The sequence below is a fragment of the Pimephales promelas genome, chromosome 16, assembly GCF_988280905.1.
Source record: "Pimephales promelas chromosome 16, fPimPro1.hap1.1, whole genome shotgun sequence".
NCBI lineage: Eukaryota > Metazoa > Chordata > Actinopteri > Cypriniformes > Leuciscidae > Pimephales > Pimephales promelas.
Window position 1 is genome coordinate 8548365 of NC_142784.1, and position 22360 is coordinate 8570724.

The 22360-nt window shown below is 41.9% G+C and overlaps 1 protein-coding gene across 2 annotated transcripts in view; it reads left to right on the forward strand.

Annotated features, from left to right (window-relative positions):
* dscamb (DS cell adhesion molecule b) overlaps window positions 1-15969 on the forward strand; it is a 204371-nt gene extending 188402 nt beyond the window's left edge. Inside the window, exons 25-33 of one of the 2 annotated variants that reach the window (XM_039654250.2) lie at window positions 2943-3131; window positions 4133-4423; window positions 4855-5031; window positions 5160-5190; window positions 5273-5388; window positions 5737-5886; window positions 7839-8036; window positions 8605-8907; window positions 15198-15969. In XM_039654250.2, coding sequence (XP_039510184.2) covers window positions 2943-3131; window positions 4133-4423; window positions 4855-5031; window positions 5160-5190; window positions 5273-5388; window positions 5737-5886; window positions 7839-8036; window positions 8605-8907; window positions 15198-15571 — 1829 coding nt within the window. In that variant the 3' untranslated portion in view covers window positions 15572-15969. The remainder of the gene's footprint in view (window positions 1-2942; window positions 3132-4132; window positions 4424-4854; window positions 5032-5159; window positions 5191-5272; window positions 5389-5736; window positions 5887-7838; window positions 8037-8604; window positions 8908-15197) is intronic. The other variant, XM_039654251.2, reaches the window with a different exon arrangement.
* Window positions 15970-22360: the final 6391 nt, after the last annotated feature.

The window sequence follows — 22360 nt, forward strand, 5'->3', positions numbered from 1 at the left end:
CTCCCGCGGCCCTCACTCGTCCCGGTCGCCACAGTAAACGTGACTCGCGCCGTTCTCCCGCGGCCCTCACTCGTCCCGCTCGCCACTGTAAACGTGACTCGCGCCGTTCTCCCGCGGCCCTCACTCGTCCCGGTCGCCACAGTAAACATGACTCGCGTCGTTCTCCCGCGGCCCTCACTCGTCCCGCTCGCCACAGTAAACATGACTCTCGCTGTTCTCCCGCGGCCCTCACTCGTCCCGCTCGCCACAGTAAACATGACTCGCGCCGTTCTCCCGCGGCCCTCACTCGTCCCGCTCGCCACAGTAAACATGACTCGCGTCGTTCTCCCGCGGCCCTCACTCGTCCCGCTCGCCACAGTAAACATGACTCGCGTCGTTCTCCCGCGGCCCTCACTCGTCCCGCTCGCCACAGTAAACATGACTCGCGCCGTGCTCCCGCGGCCCTCACTCGTCCCGCTCGCCACAGTAAACATGACTCGCGCCGTTCTCCCGCGGCCCTCACTCGTCCCGCTCGCCACAGTAAACATGACTCGCGTCGTTCTCCCGCGGCCCTCACTCGTCCCGCTCGCCACAGTAAACATGACTCGCGCCGTGCTCCCGCGGCCCTCACTCGTCCCGCTCGCCACAGTAAACATGACTCGCGCCGTTCTCCCGCGGCCCTCACTCGTCCCGCTCGCCACAGTAAACATGACTCGCGTCGTTCTCCCGCGGCCCTCACTCGTCCCGCTCGCCACAGTAAACATGACTCGCGTCGTTCTCCCGCGGCCCTCACTCGTCCCGCTCGCCACAGTAAACATGACTCGCGCCGTGCTCCCGCGGCCCTCACTCGTCCCGCTCGCCACAATAAACATGACTCGCGCCGTTCTCCCGCGGCCCTCACTCGTCCCGCTCGCCACAGTAAACATGACTCGCGTCGTTCTCCCGCGGCCCTCACTCGTCCCGCTCGCCACAGTAAACATGACTCGCGCCGTGCTCCCGCGGCCCTCACTCGTCCCGCTCGCCACAGTAAACATGACTCGCGCCGTTCTCCCGCGGCCCTCACTCGTCCCGCTCGCCACAGTAAACATGACTCGCGCCGTTCTCCCGCGGCCCTCACTCGTCCCGCTCGCCACAGTAAACATGACTCGCGCCGTTCTCCCGCGGCCCTCACTCGTCCCGCTCGCCACAGTAAACATAACTCGCGCCGTTCTCCCGCGGCCCTCACTCGTCCCGCTCGCCACAGTAAACATGACTCGCGTCGTTCTCCCGCGGCCCTCACTCGTCCCGCTCGCCACAGTAAACATGACTCGCGTCGTTCTCCCGCGGCCCTCACTCGTCCCGCTCGCCACAGTAAACATGACTCGCGCCGTGCTCCCGCGGCCCTCACTCGTCCCGCTCGCCACAATAAACATGACTCGCGCCGTTCTCCCGCGGCCCTCACTCGTCCCGCTCGCCACAGTAAACATGACTCGCGTCGTTCTCCCGCGGCCCTCACTCGTCCCGCTCGCCACAGTAAACATGACTCGCGCCGTGCTCCCGCGGCCCTCACTCGTCCCGCTCGCCACAGTAAACATGACTCGCGCCGTTCTCCCGCGGCCCTCACTCGTCCCGCTCGCCACAGTAAACATGACTCGCGCCGTTCTCCCGCGGCCCTCACTCGTCCCGCTCGCCACAGTAAACATGACTCGCGCCGTTCTCCCGCGGCCCTCACTCGTCCCGCTCGCCACAGTAAACATAACTCGCGCCGTTCTCCCGCGGCCCTCACTCGTCCCGCTCGCCACAGTAAACATGACTCGCGCCGTTCTCCCGCGGCCCTCACTCGTCCCGCTCGCCACAGTAAACATGACTCGCGCCGTGCTCCCGCGGCCCTCACTCGTCCCGCTCGCCACAGTAAACATGACTCGCGTCGTTCTCCCGCGGCCCTCACTCGTCCCGCTCGCCACAGTAAACATGACTCGCGTCGTTCTCCCGCGGCCCTCACTCGTCCCGCTCGCCACAGTAAACATGACTCGCGCCGTGCTCCCGCGGCCCTCACTCGTCCCGCTCGCCACAGTAAACATGACTCGCGCCGTTCTCCCGCGGCCCTCACTCGTCCCGCTCGCCACAGTAAACATGACTCGCGCCGTTCTCCCGCGGCCCTCACTCGTCCCGCTCGCCACAGTAAACATGACTCGCGCCGTTCTCCCGCGGCCCTCACTCGTCCCGCTCGCCACAGTAAACATGACTCGCGCCGTGCTCCCGCGGCCCTCACTCGTCCCTCTCGCCACAGTAAACATGACTCGCGCCGTTCTCCCGCGGCCCTCACTCGTCCCGCTCGCCACAGTAAACATGACTCGCGTCGTTCTCCCGCGGCCCTCACTCGTCCCGCTCGCCACAGTAAACATGACTCGCGTCGTTCTCCCGCGGCCGTTCTCCCGCGGCCCTCACTCGTCCCGCTCGCCACAGTAAACATGACTCGCGCCGCGACCCGCGGCCCTCATTTACATAAACATAATGAATGGCGACTGTAGAATGCAAAAGCCGAATTCCGGACATTTTGGGCGATCTCGGAACACATTTTCGGGCAGGCTCATCACTAGTAGCCTAGACTTGTTGTTTAACTACTGCACTCTGTTACCGGTAGGTGTGGCCTCCTAGGGAAGCGAAGCAAGTGCATTCTGGGAATTGTTGTCTTTCATTCACATAAGCCAAAGATACATTTTCTGGCTTTTCTCAATCTAGAAAGCTACAAATTCAAAAATAATTTCACTTTTCTTCTACATAAATGACCCAAATACACACTCATCTTTCCAGAGGAGAATTATCCCTTTAATGACCTTAAAGGTCAACATTGCATAGTGCAGTAGGGGCTTTGTATCAATTTACAGTGCACGTAACAGTGAATAAAGTTTGGCATTTGGGGTTTATTTGTCAAAATGAACACAAGTACTGAGCATGAAGTGGTGTGGTGTTTCTCTGTTCAGGCTACATTCTGCAGTACTCTGAGGATAACAGTGAAGAGTGGGGCAGTTTCTCCATCAGCCCCAGTGAGCGGTCTTACCGTCTTGAGAATCTGAAGTGTGGCACTTGGTACAAATTTACTCTAACTGCACAAAATGCAGTCGGTCCTGGACGCATCAGTGAAATCATTGAGGCTAAAACCCACGGGAAAGGTACAAATCTGTGTAAATTACGTCCTAGTTAATTATGGCAAACTCTAGTGGCTAAAGTACGTGACAGATAACTGAAGGTAACCAAACTGAATGCTGATTCAACCAGCAGTCCAATATGTTTTTCATTAGTGTTCACACACTGTACATACTATTTAAACAAGTTGGGAGATGGCAAATAGCAACATTTGCATAACAATAAAAATAATGAAAAAAATAGTAATAATGTGAAATAATAAGTTTAGTATATTAATATGCTATTCTGAACAAAGCCATGGTTTGCTACTTCCTAATTCCTAATTTATTCATTATCATTCTGGATTGCATTTTAGAAGACAAAAAATGTATACACACCCCTGAGCAGAAGATGATTGTAACTAGCATACACATCAAAACATAGGCATGGGTGTCAAAGCTATATCTGAAATCTCCCCCTATGCCCATTTATATTGCATTATTTGAAGGGATAGCCATTTGTAGATGTGTCTAAAACTATAGTGGACATTGAGTCGACTCCTATGATTCACTGAGTTCCTTTTTAATATGTATTAGATTGTTTTACTAAGGTTTACACGCTAGTTTGATTACCAAATCCGCAGGCAATAGCAATATAATGTCTGGCGAAGTCTGTGTCTGATGTTAAAAACAAATAACAACAGACAAGATTCTCTTGTTTGGGATTTTATTTTTCTGTTTCAAAATAGCAAAACACCACTTGCTCAGCACAACCACAGGCCCGAATTAAACTTACAATCACATTAAATCACAAACATCCATTCTGTTTAACAAGAATGCTTACAACCACAAATTTTGCTCAATACAAGTTTTATAATATAAACTGATCTCTATGAGCTGGCGGCTGGGAGACAAAGTCCGAAGGGACAATTCATTTTGGTTTCAAGGGATTGTTAATCAGTTGCTAAATGAAAAGGCCATAGATTTAATTCAGTGTTTAATTTGACAGTTTTTTCTAACTTAAATCTTTTTCTTCTCCACATTATCAGAGCCACAGTTCGCCAAAGACCATGAGCTTTTCTCAAGTATCAACTCTACCCGTGTGGAGCTCAACCTCATTGGCTGGAACAACGGCGGCTGTCCGATCGACTCCTTCACACTGGAATATCGGCCCGTGGACACTATGAAATGGACCATGGTAAAGCGGGATTCCCTCACCAAGAGCCACATTCTGTACGACCTACAGGAGGCCACCTGGTACGAGCTCCAGATGAGAGTGGGCAACAGCGCAGGAACAGCAGAGAAGAGTGTGCTTTTCGCAACTTTAAACGTGGATGGCAGTGAGTACTAGATCAGCGACTACTCAATTCAGTGTTCGGAAGCAGTTGTTTAAAGTATTTTCTGCTGGTTTATGCTGTTTAGTGTTGATTTGCTTCGCCATGCTGTCCAAAGGCACAACCCTGCTTTCTTGTCTGAACATTAGTTATGCCATTTAAAGGAGTAGTTCACTTCCGAATTAAAAACATTGATGAAGTCCACTATTTGGAGAATATTTTCCTCAAAAACCTTCATTTATTTTCAACTGAAGGAAGAAAGACATTAATATCTTGGAAATTTTAATCCTGAAGTGAACTAATCCTTTAAGCTGGTTTACGATATAGACCCGCAGCAAATCAACACTATACAGCATAAATGGACTAAAACATTAGTAGATATCAAAACTTAGTTATGACCGGACCTTGACCAGAATTGCTCAATCTTCTTTCTCCAGGCACAATTGCTCCATTGCCAAAGACTGTGGACCCAGGCAAGGTGAACGGGCCGGGCAATGAAGGACTAAAGATGATGGTCACAATCATATGCATTCTGGTGGCAATCTCTACGGTCTTCATTGTTCTTCTGGTATTGAGGAGGAGGAGAAGAGAGCAGAGACTCAAGAGATTACGAGGTCTGTCTGTGGACACATACCGTATCTTGCAAAAAGAACGTCATAGATCCGTGAGGATCCTCCAAAAATGTCTTCTTGTCATCAATGTTTTGCAATTCATATCTTCCCCATTTCTCTTAATTCAACAGATGCAAAGAGCCTAGCAGAGATGCTAATGAGGTAAAGACCTATAGCGTTGGCTTATAAACCAGTGCACTTTGTCATAAAGTAGTGCGTGTAATTTTTTCTGTTGTTTCTCCAGTAAAAATGCACGTACACCAGACACCGTGAACAAACAGCAGCAGACTCTGAGGATGCACATCGATATCCCACGTGCTCAGCTCCTCATTGAGGAGAGAGACACTATGGAGACAATTGGTAAGAGACCATTATGATATGTTAGGGGTTTGCCCTTTTCTAACAACCCAAGTTTTTAAACATTTTCACATAACTCATCCTGCACCGTTTGTGCAAACATAAATGATATGTAAGAGAAACGGGAAATTTAGCTCAAATGAGTCATGCGTTTTTAAACTCCCAACTCCTAAACTATGTTTTCCTATTTTCATTTTAATCAACATGGTGTCTTCTAATTCACATAGTTCCTAATTTTTCCACTCTTGCAGTGTATAAATTAGTCATGATTTCTAAAATGGAAATACATTGAGTGATTAATGGAGCCATGAGGAGATAACCAATAACAACCTGTTTTCCTCTTTCTTTCAGATGACCGCTCCACAGTGCTTTTGACGGATAATGACTTTGGAGAAACATCTAAACAGAAGTCCTCGACCGTCACCCATACAGTGCATTACCAGTCTCTATCTCAGGCCACTGGACCGCTAGTAGACGTGTCTGACGCTAGACCTGGTACAAGTAAGAATTGAACTCTGTGGGCTTGGTTCTGTTGATGTCATAAAGTCTCATTAAATGCACCTATTCGAGCAGATGATTTCATAGTCACAATCAGTAATAAGAAATGGCATCAACAAACTGACCAAAAGTAGTCTAGCAGATGTACATAGTATGCAAGATCAGAATTTGTGAATCGCAAATCATACTGTAAAATACTATAGCAAGATTCCTGGACAGTATAAATAGATTCATTTTCAAATCGATGGTGGACACACATCTTTAAGTGCATATACCGTAATGAACTACTACTGCACTGAAAGTAAAGATACTTCTTTTTTATTTTACTCTTGCAAATGTACAAAAGGACTTACTTTTTAATGTACTCACCTAAAGGATTATTAGGAACACCATACTAATACTGTGTTTGACCCTCTTTCGCCTTCAGAACTGCCTTAATTCTACGTGGCATTGATTCAACAAGGAGCTGAAAGCATTCTTTAGAAATGTTGGCCCATATTGATAGGATAGCATCTTGCAGTTGATGGAGATTTGTTGGGATGCACATCCAGGGCACGAAGATCCCGGTCCACCACATCCCAAAGATGCTCTATTGGGTTGAGATCTGGTGACTGTGGGGGCCTTTTTAGTACAGTCAACTCATTGTCATGTTCAAGAAAACTAATTTGAAATGACTCAAGCTTTGTGACATGGTGCATTATCCTGCTGGAAGTAGCCATCAGAGACATGGTCAGAAACAATGCTCATTTAAACGATGCCCAATTGGCACTAAGGGGCCTAAAGTGTGCCAAGAAAACATCCCCACACCATTACACCACCACCAGCAGCCTGCACAGTGGGAACAAGGCATGATGGATCCATGTTCTCATTCTGTTTACGCCAAATTCTGACTCTACTATCTGAATGTCTCAACAGAAATTGAGACTCATCAGACCAGGCAACATTTTTCCAGTCTTCAACTGTCCAATTTTGGTGAGCTCTTGCAAATTGTAGCCTCTTTTTCCTATTTTTAGTGGAGATGAGTGGTACCCGGTGGGGTCTTCTGCTGTTGTAGCCCATCCGCCTCAAGGTTGTGTGTGTTGTGGCTTCACAAATGCTTTGCTGCATACCTCGGTTGTAACGAGTGGTTATTTCAGTCAAAGTTGCTCTTCTATCAGCTTGAATCAGTCGGCCCATTCTCCTCTGACCTCTCGCATCAACAAGGCATTTTCGCCCACAGGACTGCCGCATACTGGACGTTTTTCCCTTTTCACACCATTCTTTGTAAACCCTAGAAATGGTTGTGCATGAAAATCCCAGTAACTGAGCAGATTGTGAAATACCATGCAACCAACAACCATGCCATGCTCAAAATTGCTTAAATCACCTTTCTTTCCCATTCTGACATTCAGTTTGGAGTTCAGGAGATTGTCTTGACCAGGACCACACCCCTAAATGCTTTTGAGCAACTGCCATCTGATTGGTTGATTAGATAATTGCATTAAAGAGAAATTGAACAGGTCTTCCTAATAATCCTTTAGGTGAGTGTACGTGCGCAAGGTATTTTTGAATCTGATTGAGAAAGTATTTTTGGATTCAGTGGTTCACATGGATAAAGTTTCAGGAGTGCCATGATATAGCCTTCAATTGAAGTGTAACAGTTTCACACCTGAAACTAATATTAGCTTAATGCTCTGTCCTTCTCACCTCGTACCTGTCCGATATCCCGAATAATCATCCTGAATATGGACTCATACTGTGAGTCCCATTGAGTGTGACCTGAAAGAATATTAAGGCTGCCTCTATCCAGTCCAATGATTTAAATAGCGTACAGCACATGAGCAGTTTAATTGAGTTGCTATGTTAAAGTACCATGGTATTACCACACAGGCAGAGGATGGAAGGTCAGAGATTTGGTTCACTTCACATCGGTCATTTTGTACAGTTTTAACAGGTGTATGTCTCTGTTCCCTTAGACCCCACTGCCCGCCGCACCGCTAAAGCAGGTCCCGCCACACGCAGTCGCTACGCCAGCCAGTGGACCCTGAACCGACCACATCCCCCCGTCTCCTCACACACTCTCACTACCGACTGGAGGCTGCCTACACCCCGCGCCACGGGCTCAGTGGACAAAGAGAGCGACAGCTACAGTGTCAGTCCCTCTCAGGACACAGGTAACAGATATCAGCTTCTGTTTCCTCGGATCACTTTTCGATCTCAAAACTTCCTCCCCAATCCAAAAACAGCATGGTTTTGTCCCAAAATATTTGATTTTCTGATGTCATACAGATTACTATCATTATCCGTATTTACGTCAACGTCTATTCTCCCACTTGGCCTGCCCAGTCATAGTGGAGTAACAATGATGAAGTAGGTCAGCTGAATACCAGAACATCATATTATTTTTAATATGACCAGCCTATTGGCGCACATTACTAACGCACCCTTTAAATAACCAAAAAATACTGCGCCATTAACTTTAGACAAGGTTTCAGTTGGTCAATGGCTCAGTCTATTTCAGTTCCTCAAAACACACCTCGTTTTCAGACCAGCAGCCCATGGGTGAACAAATGGGCGCAAATGCATTTGCTATTTGAACGAAGAGGCGCAGGACGTTAAAATGATAACTGCGTTGGGCTGAAAGTAGCAAAAAACACTTTGCGCCGGGTGTATGATAGCCCCCCCCCCAAAAAAAAAACTTTGTGATATGATATATAACAACATGTGTATTCTCTCTCACAGACCGAGCTCGCAGCAGTATGGTGTCTACAGAAAGCGCCTCCTCCACGTACGAGGAACTAGCCCGTGCCTACGAACACGCCAAGATGGAGGAACAGCTGCGACACGCTAAGTTCACGATCACAGAATGCTTCATCTCAGACACATCCTCCGAACAGATGACGGCCGGCACCAATGACTACACGGACAGCCTGACGTCCAGCACGCCGTCAGAGTCAGGCATCTGCAGATTCACAGCCTCCCCGCCTAAACCACAGGACGCCAGCCGGGTCATGAATATGGCCGTGCCCAAAGCACACAGACCCGGTAAGGCTGCAAACATGTCGAAGCGTCAACTGCCTAAGCTCGATTTGTGCTTTCAGAAAACCAATTTGCTGTATTCTCGCTTGATTTTGAACCATCTTCACTGTTTTTAGGGTGGAGTTTAATTATCATTGAGTCTCTACTTTTATTAAATATCCCATATTCCAAGCAAAACACTGTTTTAGTGCTTTTACTTTCATAACTGGACATATTTCTGAGTAGAACAGGATATTCATCATGAAAAAAAAAGTAGGACGGAGATCAAATTTATCCATCAGGATTTGATTGGATTGTAAAAAGTGAGTGTTACATACCAGAGTGGAGCAATGTAGTTGAAGAAGAGGGTTACTGAAATGCTAAAGACACTAGCTGCGTTTCCATTACCCTTCAATTCGCGCAAATTGAAATTGCGAAATGAAAATACGCTCAATGGAAACACGTCAATTTCGCAAAAACTCCCGTTTATCGCAAAAAAGTTTTTACGCTCGCATGAGGAGGTTTTTCAGATTTTTTCGCAAAACTACAATGGAAACGGGTTTTGCGCATTTACAGTCACCTGACTTAGAAGACGGAGTGTGTTTTAGGTCCGTGTCCGCAAACAAAAATAATAATTATATCATCATTAGCCTATTATAACATTTATTAGGCTACATATGTAGAAGACGCTTTTATCCAAAAAAGGAACAAAGCAATTCGTCACATCTCATTCATAGGTTGGACAAAATTAATAATAGGGCTAAGATTATCACAAATAAACACTCGATTTTGACCAATATCCAAGAGTGTGTGCGGAGTTTGGAGCACGCACTGGATGGCAGACAGGCGCGGGCGCGTCGTGAAAATTTTCATTTTCCCATCAACAGCGGATTCAACTTAAAATACTCTATCATTTCTGGTTACACAGAAAATAATAATACATTATTCGCAACTACTTTTATTTGCGTAATGTCACAATAACAAGAAAACGTTGTGCTTTTATAAAATAACATAAAACAATCAGGCGCGCTTTATGATCTTCGTGAACTGGAGCGCGAGAACTGAACCAATAGCCATTATAGACTAAAGCTTTAAATGTCCACTTTAAAAAGAACAAATTCTTTATACGGATTATGTAATCCGTATGAAAGGTGCCCTTCTGTCTAAAGGTGCAGATTATGTTACTTTTTAGCTCGTATTTTTGCGGGAAAAATAGGCTATCATAAATATCCAGGTTCTAATTTGGCCTTAGAAAACCAGAAAAATCTAAATTTTTTCCCATATTAATTTGCAAATATTTTAAATGTTTTAAAGGGGGCAAAAAGTCAACAAATATCTGAAAATTCGTTGAGATGTATATAGCGCAGCATTGGTGTGGTCAAACTAAAATGTTGGTGTTCAACTTTGCGTTTTAAAAATACAACCGTTCATTTTTCGTTTTGCAACGACCGGTTGGACATAATACGAGATAGAGTTCTTTATTAAATTCATTTAAAAAAAAAAAAAACAATAATTACAGGAATAGCCTCTCTAAACCTCAAAGAAATGCCATCAAGACATCGAAGCAGAAATAAGGGAGAAACACCAGGAACTCCGTGTCTTTCTTCTTTTTTTTTTATTCAACTTTTACAAAAGCTTATAATGACATTTTACATCAAACATAAGACAAACACATAATGGGGAAAACACATAACAGATCTTACATTGTACAGAGTAAAACATTAAAGTCTACAAACAATTTTTTTCCAAAATTTGACATGTTTTTATGCACTTCTTATTTCTAGTAATTGAATTCTTCTGTGTCTTTTCCTACCATTAATGCTTGGATAACACACCACGTCTCCTTCCATTAATAATAATAATGTCTAGTGCGGTGCATGGCTGTGAAATAGGTTATAAACCTACCAAAGTCCGTTGCCATGATTTTTGGAATGACTTATCGCGAGAGGAAAAAAGACGTTTTAGTCGCATAACATCAGTTAATGGAAACACCGTCATTTCGCAAGTTTATTTTATCGACATTTGGAAAATATCGCAAAAGTTTTGCGCAAATCTGTAATGGAAACGCGCCTACTGATCAAAAGTGAGAAAATTTGTGATGTAAAGCCATGGACATAGATTTATTTGTCCGACTGACCTTTGCATATTTATTTGTTGAAGTTACCCTTTCAGGCGCAAAATTTATGGAAGGAGATTATTTAAATAAATCATCCAAGGTGATTTACTAAGGTTTCAGTCAGTTTAATGGTATTTGTGCCATTATTTAACGCCCCAAAAAATCCTGTCTAAAACCAGACGATAATTTGTGCTGCTCTTGGTATATGGCTTTAGTCATAATGGGAATGATCCGGCTGCAACTGTGTTTTTTAATTTGCGTGAGTAGATCACACAAAATGTAATAATATTACACAATATTACAGTTTTCGCTTTATTTTTGATCAAATAAATGCAAGCTTTGGTGAGCATAAGAGACTTCTTTAAAAAAAAATGTAGTATCTATTTAAACCAATTGCAACTACAGTAGCCTGCCTTGTGGGCAGAGGCTCTTTACACTAACTCTGGTCACCATCGTTTGATTTAGCCAGATGAAATTATGACGGGTGGCATTTACTTCTGACACCACTGACCCAAGTTCGAATCTGCCCTTTTTCCCATCACGTATCTGCTCAGGGTGGAATTTATTTTACATAAAATTTTAGAAAATATTCATAATAAGTGGAAATAAAGTGCCAAACTGATATTTAATAGTGGGAATGAAGTGTTTAGTGGATAGGGTTAGGGGAGGGCTTTAGGGACAGCATCCATTTATGATTTTAATAAATATAATCATTTACACTAAATATGTTATTATTGTATACTATTTTATAATAGACTAAAGTGCAAATAGTCTCATGGCACTATTTGCATGCATACCTATTTACACAGTGTACACAGCATTTAACACTATTTGCCCTTAGTGTAAAGAAAATACTTTTAGTTGTTATTTACTCTGTGCAAATAGCCGCTGCTTTTAAAATATCAAAATTATTCCTTATTACAACTGTTTCGAGCAGTAATTTATGTGTTTTTCCACGTGTTCCTCAGTTTACCTGTTCACCAGTCAGCTGTCACTCTTGCAGTGTGCTATCAATTCCTGTGTTGATGGGTACAGGAGTGAAGGCTGTTGTCCAAACACACTGCCACGTTCTTTTCGCATCAGTGGGCTTCACGTGGCCTGCGTCTGGGCCACCCAGGGCTGATTTCAGGCCCCAGACGGTTCTTGCATTACTGATTAGCGTTTAGTGTTACCGTCTCATTGTGAATGTATCTGCAGTAATCCCCCAGACAGGAAGACTTTGGTTAGTGAGAGCACCTGGCATTGTTCCTTAAGGCCAAGTAGGGGCAATCTGCATCCTGTGCTGTAGAGGTATCGTCTGTCTTTACAAAACAGCAGTTTACTATCACATGAATGGGATGTGAATATTGGATGTGATATTGGAATATTGGATGTGATATAAACTTTAATCACTGGCTTTATTGGAACAAGTTTTATATAATACTGAACTCCGTCATTTTTAGAAAGCCCTTTTGTGTGAGATGTGTCTGATCCGTACAGGATTCACAGTTGGATTTTAAATTCTACTAGATGTTTAGACAACTAGATGAGGAGAAGATCAATAAAATACTTTCCTATCCTATCCTGTCCTATCAGTCACCTCTGATAACAGATCATTCTAAATTGTAATGTAGACATGCATTTTTATGTAAAGCTGCTTTGAAACAATATGTGTTGTGAAAAAAATCAGTGGGAATTGAAACATTTTATTGAATTGAATTAAATTAAGTTGAATTTAATTTAATTGAATCCTATCCTGTCCTATCCTTTCCTACCCTACCCTAAACCTATTTTATCCAATTCAAAAACTATCATGTGTTGTCCTGTACTTTGCTGTTTTATGGTGTCAACAGACCTTGAATCCTGAATTTTATTTTGAATTTAGAACATTAATTTAAAAACTAGTTCCTCCAACCATTTTGTTCTCATTTATCACTCTGTGGAAAGTTAACCTGATCTTATTCTATCCCAAACATGTCCTGTCCTGTCCTATCCTAACCTATCCTAACCTATCCTATCCTATCCTATCCTAAACCTAACCTATCATACTCGACTCTACTCTACTCTACTTTACTCTGCTGTATTCTGCTCTACTCTACTTTTCTACTCTGCTCTTCTCTACTCTATTGTACTCTGCTCTACTCTACTTTACTCTGCTGTACTCTACTCTACTCTACTGTTCTCTACTCTACTTTACTCTGCTCTACTCTACTCTACTCTGCTCTACTCTGCTCTGCTCTACTATACTGTTCTCTACTGTAATCTACTCTGCTCTACTTTACTCTGCTCTACTCTACTCTGCTCTACTCTGCTCTGCTCTACTATACTGTTCTCTGCTCTACTCTGCTCTACTTTACTCTGCTCTACTCTACTTTATTCTACTCTGCTCTGCTCTACTCTACTGTTCTCTGCTCTACTCTACTTTTCTCTACTCTACTTTACTCTACTCTACTCTACTCTACTGTAATCTACTCTACTCTATTCTACTTTATTCTACTCTGCTCTACTCTACTTTTCTCTGCTCTACTCTACTTTACTCTGCTCTACTCTGCTCTTCTCTACTCTACTGTTCTCTGCTCTACTCTACTTTACTCTGCTCTACTCTGCTCTACTCTACTGTTCTCTGCTCTACTCTACTTTACTCTGCTCTACTCTGCTCTTCTCTACTCTACTGTTCTCTGCTCTACTCTACTTTTCTCTACTCTGCTCTGCTCTACTCTACTGTTCTCTGCTCTACTCTACTCAACTCTGCTCTTCTCTACTCTACTCTACTCGACTCAACTCTACTCAATCCTATCCTAAACCTATCCTATCATACTCAGCTCTACTCTGCTCTACTGTACTCTACTCTACTCGAGTCGACTTAAGGCACGAAACGACATGATTCTATCCTATCCTGTCCAATCTTAAACCTAACCTATCATACTTGACTCTACTCTGCTCTACTTTACTCTACTCGACACTACTCTACACAACTCTACCCTATCCTATCTTAAACCTAACCTATCATTCTCGACTCTTTTCTACTCTACTCGACTCAACTCTACACAACTCTACCCTATCCTATCCTAAACCTAACCTATCATTCTCAACTTTATTCTACGCGACTCTACTCTGCTCTACTCTACTCGACTTAACTCTACTCTGCTCTGCTCTGCTCTACTCAACTCTACTCAATCCTATCCTAAACCTAACCTATCATACGCAGCTCTACTCTGCTCTACTGTACTCTACTCTACTTTAATCTACTCGTGTCGACTCAAGGCACGAAACGACATGATTCTACCCTATCATGTCCAATCTTAAACCTAACCTATCATACTTGACTCTACTCTGCTCTACTCTACTCTACACAACTCTACTCTATCCTATCCTAAACCTAACCTATCATTCTCAACTTTATTCTGCTCGACTCTACTCTGCTCTACTCCACTCGACTTGACTCTACTCCGCTCTGCTCTACTCGACTCGATTCGACACGACTCTACTCTACTTTACTCAAGTCGACTCTACCTTATTTCAAGACTCTACCCTATCCTAAACCTAACCTATCATACTCAACTCTGCTCTGCTCGACACGACACGATTCTACCCTATCCCAAACCTAACCTATCATCATACTCAACCTTACTCTGCTCTGCTCGACTCGACATGACACAACTCTATTCTATCCTAAACCTAACCTATCATACTTGACTCTGCTCTGCTCGACACAACACAATTCTTACCCTATCCTAAACCTATCACAATACTCAGCCTTACTCTGCTCTGCTCGATTCGACATGACACGACTCTATCCTTTCCTATCCTAAACTTTACCCATCATACTCGACTCTACTCTATCCTATGCCCTAAATCTAACCTATCCTAGTTCATGCGATCCTACCCTAAAGCAACTCTATCCCCTCCTGTTCTGTCCTGTTTTGTCCTAACCTTTACTAAACATAACCTATTTTCCATAACATATCTACCTACAACAAATCTTGCCTATCCTATTCTAAATCTTGTCCAATCCTAAACTTAAGCTATTGGCCGCTCTATAAATGATGTTTAATGACGTTTTGTACACGCGTCAACAGAAAACAACGTTGACTAAAGGGCAAACCTTGCTTCCTTTAAAGACTATTCTCTCCATCCATCCCCCTCTTGTTCATCACATTGTGCAAAGCAAATCTGATCTTTGAGCAGTGCTCACACTTACATGACCCTGTCTGTCTCGTAGGAGGTGAGCTGGTCCATCTCCCCCCTTACCTACGTATGGACTTCCTTTTGAACCGGGGAGCGGCCCCTTCAGGTCGGGAGGCCACAGGACAGACTTGTATGGACCCACAGAAGAGCCGATTGGCGAAGCGGCCAGCATTGCTGGCCCCCACACCCTCCGAGACCCCCTCGTCAGCCCTCTCTTCCTCCGGGCCCCCCAGCAGAGAGGCGGTACAGCAGTGGCAGCCGGGAACTGCCTCTACACTGCCACAGCGCGAGCCGGGCGACCTGGCCCAGGCTGCCAAACTCAGCAGCTCCCAGGAGTCGCTGTTAGACTCCAGAGGACACCTGAAACAAAGCAACAACCCCTACGCAAAGTCCTACACACTTGTATAACACAGGACTACAGCTACGGACCACGTTGCACTGTCACGCACACACACACAAAACGTGAGGACCCGCTGCAAAGACGAGCGCTTTTCTGATTCAGAGATGAGTCCTGTACATACATTCTGAATTCCTAAAGAAGTGGATAGTTTTCTTTGCATCTGACTTTCTTTCTGTCTTTCTCATCTCTCACTCTCTCTCTCTCTCTCTGCTTTTTTTTTTACACTTTCTTTTTCTCTCCTTCTTCTCTTGCCCTCTTTTCTGACTAAGTTGGATTTTTTACGTAATCATTCATTTATTTTAAATACCACCGTTATGAAGATTGCCAAAATTATTTATTTAAATTGACAGAGGAACTACTTTTGAATTTATATCAAGGATAATTCTATAGTCATTATTATTATTATTATATAAAAATAGAGAAAAATTATCAAAAAATGGTTTAAAAAGGCAGGGTGTGGTCAGCTCTGCGGGAAGACGTTGCTATCTTTATCCATGACTCTACTGTTTTGATGAAACGACGAGGTGCGATCGGCAATTTCGTAGCTGTTTATCGCGCCTGTGTATCTGACGATCGCAGAAGACACGGAGGAAGGACAACGAGTCCAACTTGGAGGTTGGACGCGCGTCCACAGTTTCCAGTCGTCTCAGAATGTTGTGCTTTCTAAGGACTGCATGGGGACCTGAAAATAAAAAAAAAATAATAATCCAAGAGATTTTTTTTTTTGTCACACTAAGGGAATATATAATGTTGTAATATATGTTATGACATTATATGTTATAATATATGTTATAATATACATATAAATATAAATATATATAAATATATACATACACATGAAGAAATCACTTTTATTTGTGGATAATACAGGGAGAAAAAAAAAAGATTTGGTAAATAAAGTCCTTAGTCATGTTTGCACACATCTGGTTTGATTAGAAAATTGAAACTGTTGGGTTCTCTTGTCTTTTTTTCCTCTTTTGGAGCTTTTTGTGACTGCGTAACGGTAGTTTCATCTGATGAGCTGCAGAGCATGTGTGACACAAAGAGAGAACCGTGGAAGAAACCGAAACGTCTATATGCAGTTTTCTCCAGCGGCTCCTTGAATGAATGGTATCTGATTCACCTGTTTGTAGATGGTGTGGCCTGTTTTGTGTAAGACACGCAACAAAGAGAAGATATTTTAATTGAGCAATATGACACTGGATTTACTAATAATTTCGTAATTCTTGGACATCTTGGAGTACTAACAGATATGAATGTATTCAGTAATGCATAATGAAAAATAAACCCGAAGATGATTGACAATAAAGAGACAAACTAATGACACAGTCTCTAAACTATAATTGAAAAACCTGTCTAATGGTGAGAATAGTAAAAAAAAAAAAAAAACAGGACTCTGATATCTAATGCTCTATTTTTTGCCATTCATGTCATCAGTTGTCAAGCCTGCCTTTCGAATGTCAGTGTAGACATCGGTTTAAATACGCCTGCCTTAAACACAAAGACCAAAACGGTAAATCATATGACACTGATGTAAAAATCACTGAAATTAATCAAAATTACATATTCCATCTCACAGGTTGTGCCAAGGTTACAGACTCCCATCCATGACCATAACCAACAGATGGCACTGTGTCTTTTGAGATGTTTATGAAAGAAGTTCTGGCTGCTGCCTGTAGGGGGTGCTCTTCTGTTTGTGTGGATTTCTGAAAAACAACACATGCAGCCAACCAACATATACATTTACTCACATTAAAGCAAATCAGATCTTTTCTTCTTTTTTAAAAATTCGATAAATATGTGAAATATGTGACTTTTTTTTTAATGAACACCTTCCAATAAATAAAGTCAAATGTGTCCTGAAAAAAAGCAATAGATCATGGTTGCTCAGACAAACAACGTGAGTCAAACTTACAACTAAAATTTACATAATACATAGTATCTGCCGTATAACTCAAGGAATCAGCACTCAAGGTTTTTACTAGTTCCTTTTTATCTGGAAGCTTCCAACTCAACTCCAAGAACTCAATGAATTTACTAAAAAAAATATTTTATTTTATTTTTCAAGTTTCAAAATGGTCGCATACAAAAATAGTGCATACTAATAGTGTGGTAATGTTGTAACACTAGTGTGACTTGAGAAATCTATCATTCAAATGACCAGATTTTGGATATTACACTAATTAAATGCAGTAACATTTTGAATTCTTAGAGTTGCTGTCCCATAGTAGAACCCTCTAAGAAAATTAAAAAAAATATATTAATAATTTCATACTTATTTCAACTTCTGTGGCGGAGTTTCCATATTATGGTTAAAAGAAACTAAAGCATGAGTATCTAGAGTATCTGATATATAAATAAATATACTATAACCAAAGGCTGTGTTATCTTGAACTCATAGCTGATGAAATATGGATGAAGACATTCACAATGTTGTTATTACCTGATTTTTAAATGGTTTCATGGATATCTGACTATGATGACAATAGGGGACATAAAATACTTATTTAAAAAATGAACATAGTGGAAATCTCTCTAAAAAAATACTATCATAAAAAGTTTGGAATTACTATGAAATGTTTATGTTTTTGTAAGATATTGATACCTTTATTCAGCAAGGATGCGTTACATTGTTGAAAAATCACAGTAAAGACATGTATAATGTTACAAATGACTATTTCTATTTCAAATAAATGTTATTCTTCAAACGTTCTGTTCATCAAAGAATCATCTACGTGCAGTAATGACAGCTGTCGACCTCATGCATCCTCGAGTCTTCACTCAGAGTTGTTCTCTTGCTGAGTCGTCCACTTCTCTCTCTCTGCTGGTTAGATCCAGTTTGCTTTCTTCCTTCAAGATAAAAGTGCATGGAATAACCTTCATCTCTCTCAAAAGAACAATAGACAGAGTTTAGATATGAAATTTCACTCAACTATAATTCTAACCTGTAATAATACTTATTATACAAATTGTAGAACGTTTTGTCTTAGGAATCTGTGGGAGGTTTACAGGGAGTTTTGAAGACTTTCTCATCAAATATACACATTCAAATATGTCATGATTTTCTTTAGAACAAATTACATTTTGTCATTTGCCAATGTATCATATGTAAGGACAAATGCACTTGACCCAGACAGCAACATAGTGCATTGAATCCGGATCTGGGCCGACACTATGTTGCTGTCTGGGGATTGTTTTGCTAAGCAGAAAGCTCAAAGAAAGTCACTTTATAGCTTCTGATAGTGTCATATCTGTCAGTACTGGATCACGTGACTTGTGTGAGCATTTCAGGTCAAAATTATACAGGATAATACCTGATATTTTGCTGCTTATTTTGGATCTGTAATTCTATATCCATAAAAGTTGAAAAGTTATTTTCTTTTAAAGGTGCCATGTGTCAAAAAAAAAATCAAATCATACTCCATATGCCGTACCACAGCCAAGTGAGCGCTGTCTTGCTCTTTCTTCCTCGCGCATATTAATCAAATCATTTGACACGATAGTAGAGGTTGGAAGACCGCAGTTTCACGTGGATCATTTGGAGATTTTTAGAGATTAGAGACTCAATGAACAACATCTCAACCAGGGACGTGCACAGGGGGGTTGCTCAGGTTGCCCGGGCAACTGCCCATATGCCCTTCTCGACTCAGGCTGCCCTTCTGAGGAAAAAAAAAATCGTACAATGGATGTAGAATTTCACGTAGGCCTAGACAAAAAATAATATAAAAATCGCAAAGCCTCATTCACTTCCAAAAAAAAAAAATTGAAAGTCAAACTGTTTCCACGAGACCATACGCGACCGGTGCGTATGGTAAGGCACCGCAAATTACTCAGGCCGCGCCTCCATCTCGTGTCGCGCGCTAATTAATGTGTACGAAGTCCATGACAAAATGAAGCGAAACTATCCTTCTCGTCACGAAAAGAGGAAGAAGAAAAACATGAGAGTGAATTGCGGGAACAGCAGTCAGGTAAACATGTGTTCTGTTCTGTCAGCAAAGTTTGATGGTCTGTCTGGGCAGGCAGTGCATCTCTTGCATCACTTTTTGCCTGACAAAAGTGAGAGTAAAATACCATTATTTATTACGTTTTGTTTTTGATAAACGACAAAGTGCAACAACAGTGTTTGCAGCTCGGAAAACATAACCGCGTCGCGTGTGTTGCGTTCATATGCGCGTGCACGAAATGAAACTCGCATTTTTCCAAGCAGAAATGTGGAGGCCAGAGAAATACTGTACAATACGTGAATGATGGCACTCCCAATCAAAGTACACATAAAGACCCTGATTATCTAGTCTCAGTGTAGTTAAAAACTCTAAACAACTGCACTAATTATGCAAGATATAAACCAATGTATTGGCAATTTGACATTGATTGACTATTGATTTATAGGCTATATTGAATTTAAAATGATGATTAGATGGACATTCTGGTCAATATGAATGGTGCGGTGCCCTTTTTTTTTCAGGTCAGAGCAACTGCCCCTCAAAATTCCTGTGCACGTCCCTGGGTGTCAGAACACCGGCCCACCGGGAAAACTCCCGACTCTCCCGATTGCCACTCCGCTTCTGATGAGCAGTGACCAGTGTTGTGCAAGTTACTTCCAAACTGTAATACATTAGGTATTACTTGTTACTGTTTTTTAAAAGTAATTCATTACCTTACAATATTACTGTCCCAGAATTGTAATGCGTTACATTACTCATGTATTACTTTTGAGTTACTTTCACCAAAATAACTAAGTAGAACTTAACTTTTGGGCTGTAACGATATGCAATATGAAACCGAAATCGCGATTCGCGACATCCACGAACCTACAGAATCGCGACACACCTCTTCCAACTCCCAGCGTTATTCTCCTTGCCGTCCAGATCCAATGCTGCCTTATCTTTAAATTAGGCTATTAGTAATATTTGAAGTTAACATTATAAAATACGTAGACCTACACCACAAAACTAGTTGAGGATAAATTATTTAAAATTGGGGAAGTCCAGCATTATGGAAATGACATTTGCAGTCAAAACCTGAAATAAAAATTCTCAGAAAATGCATGTATTGAAACGTACTGTATATAGGCTACTTCCTTAAAGGACTCCAGACATTAGGCAAATATCAGTCTATGTTTTATTTTTAATATTAGGGAAAAGACACACATTCATGCGTGACAAAAAAATTGGAGGCAAAATATATTTTTTGTAATTCTGTTAATTACACTGCGCAAATCGGATGAGGAAGGGTTGGCTCTCCAGTCTCCATAGAACTTAAAATATTCATTTTATTTTAGTTTTCGTGTTCGCATTTATGAGGAAAAAACAATGTTACAGACGCGACCGCTTTGAACAGGCACTAAAAGACTGCTTTAAAACTTTCACATAGTCTGTTGCCTTTAAGAAGTAAAAGCAGACAATACACTGTAATACAACTGTAATACAAGCCTCACTGAACATGTAACGAGTAAAATATTACTGAAAATTGATTAGTAATGCCTTACACTACTGCGTTACCGCAAAAAGTAATATGTTACTGTAATGTATTACTTTTGTAATGCGTTACTCCCAACACTGGCAGCGACAGATCAATGCGACTCAGATGAACGCACTGAATTGTCACTACTGAAGTGAACACAAATCTGTGTAGCCAACTCAATTACTAATTATTATTTTTACTAACCCCCCAAACTATAATTTTCATCCCTTTTGGGATGGTCCAAATGTTTTCAGACTCTTTGAGAAATGAAGTGATGTGGAGCATGAGTAAAATGGTGCTTTTGACATTGGGTTAATGTAAACCTGTTGTAGGAGAGCTGCAAAATAATAACAGCCTAGTAGGCCCTTTAAAAACTAATGGAAATGTTGATAGGACACAAATCATTTTTTTATGCTTATTCAAACCTACCTACCTAGATCACTCACATCAGCTAGAAACACCAAGGGTTCACTCTAAGCATGGAGATTCTGCTTTTAGCTATTATGCCAGCAGCCGCCACTGGAACCAGCTTCCAGAAGAGATCAGGTGAGCTCCTACAGTAGTCACTTTTAAATCCAGGCTCAAAACACATCTGTTTAGCTGTACATTTTGCCACTGTTCGTCCGACTGTTACTGTACTTCGTTTTATTTTTGATTCTAAATTGTTTTAATTATTTACTGTATTTTATTTTTATAATTATTTTTATTTTTCATATGTTTTATTCTAAACTGTTCTAATTATTCTGATTTCTTTTGATTATTTTAATTTTTTCTATGTAAAGCACTTTGAATTTGAAACTTGCCTTACCTACCTACCAGTATTAACTTTCACATGCAGTTACACATTAACCTACCTACCAGCATTAAATAAAAAAAAAATATCAAACAACCCATACATCCCCACATGTTGTTTGAGAGGGTTTCAAGAAAGATCCTCCTCACTCCTCCAAAAAACAAACTCCAGCATATTCAGGTGTCAGACACGACTGGATCTTCAAACGGCACAGGGTTCTGTGGTCAGATGAGACTAAAAAAAGAGCTTTTTGGCAGTAAGCACACTAGATAGTTTGGTGGACATGAGGATAAAAAGTACCATGTGTACAATTTAATAAACCATTGGATCTTTAATGTTGGGGACCTATTTTTCTGCAGGAGGTCCTGGACTTCTTATTCAGATACATGGCATTGTGGATTCTATTAAATATCAACAGATAAAAAATCAAAACCTGACACCTTCTGCTAGAAATCTTATTATGGGCCATGGTTGGATCTGCCATCTGGACAGCGATCCAAGACAAACATCAAAATCAACACAAAAATTTGTTAGGGAGCAC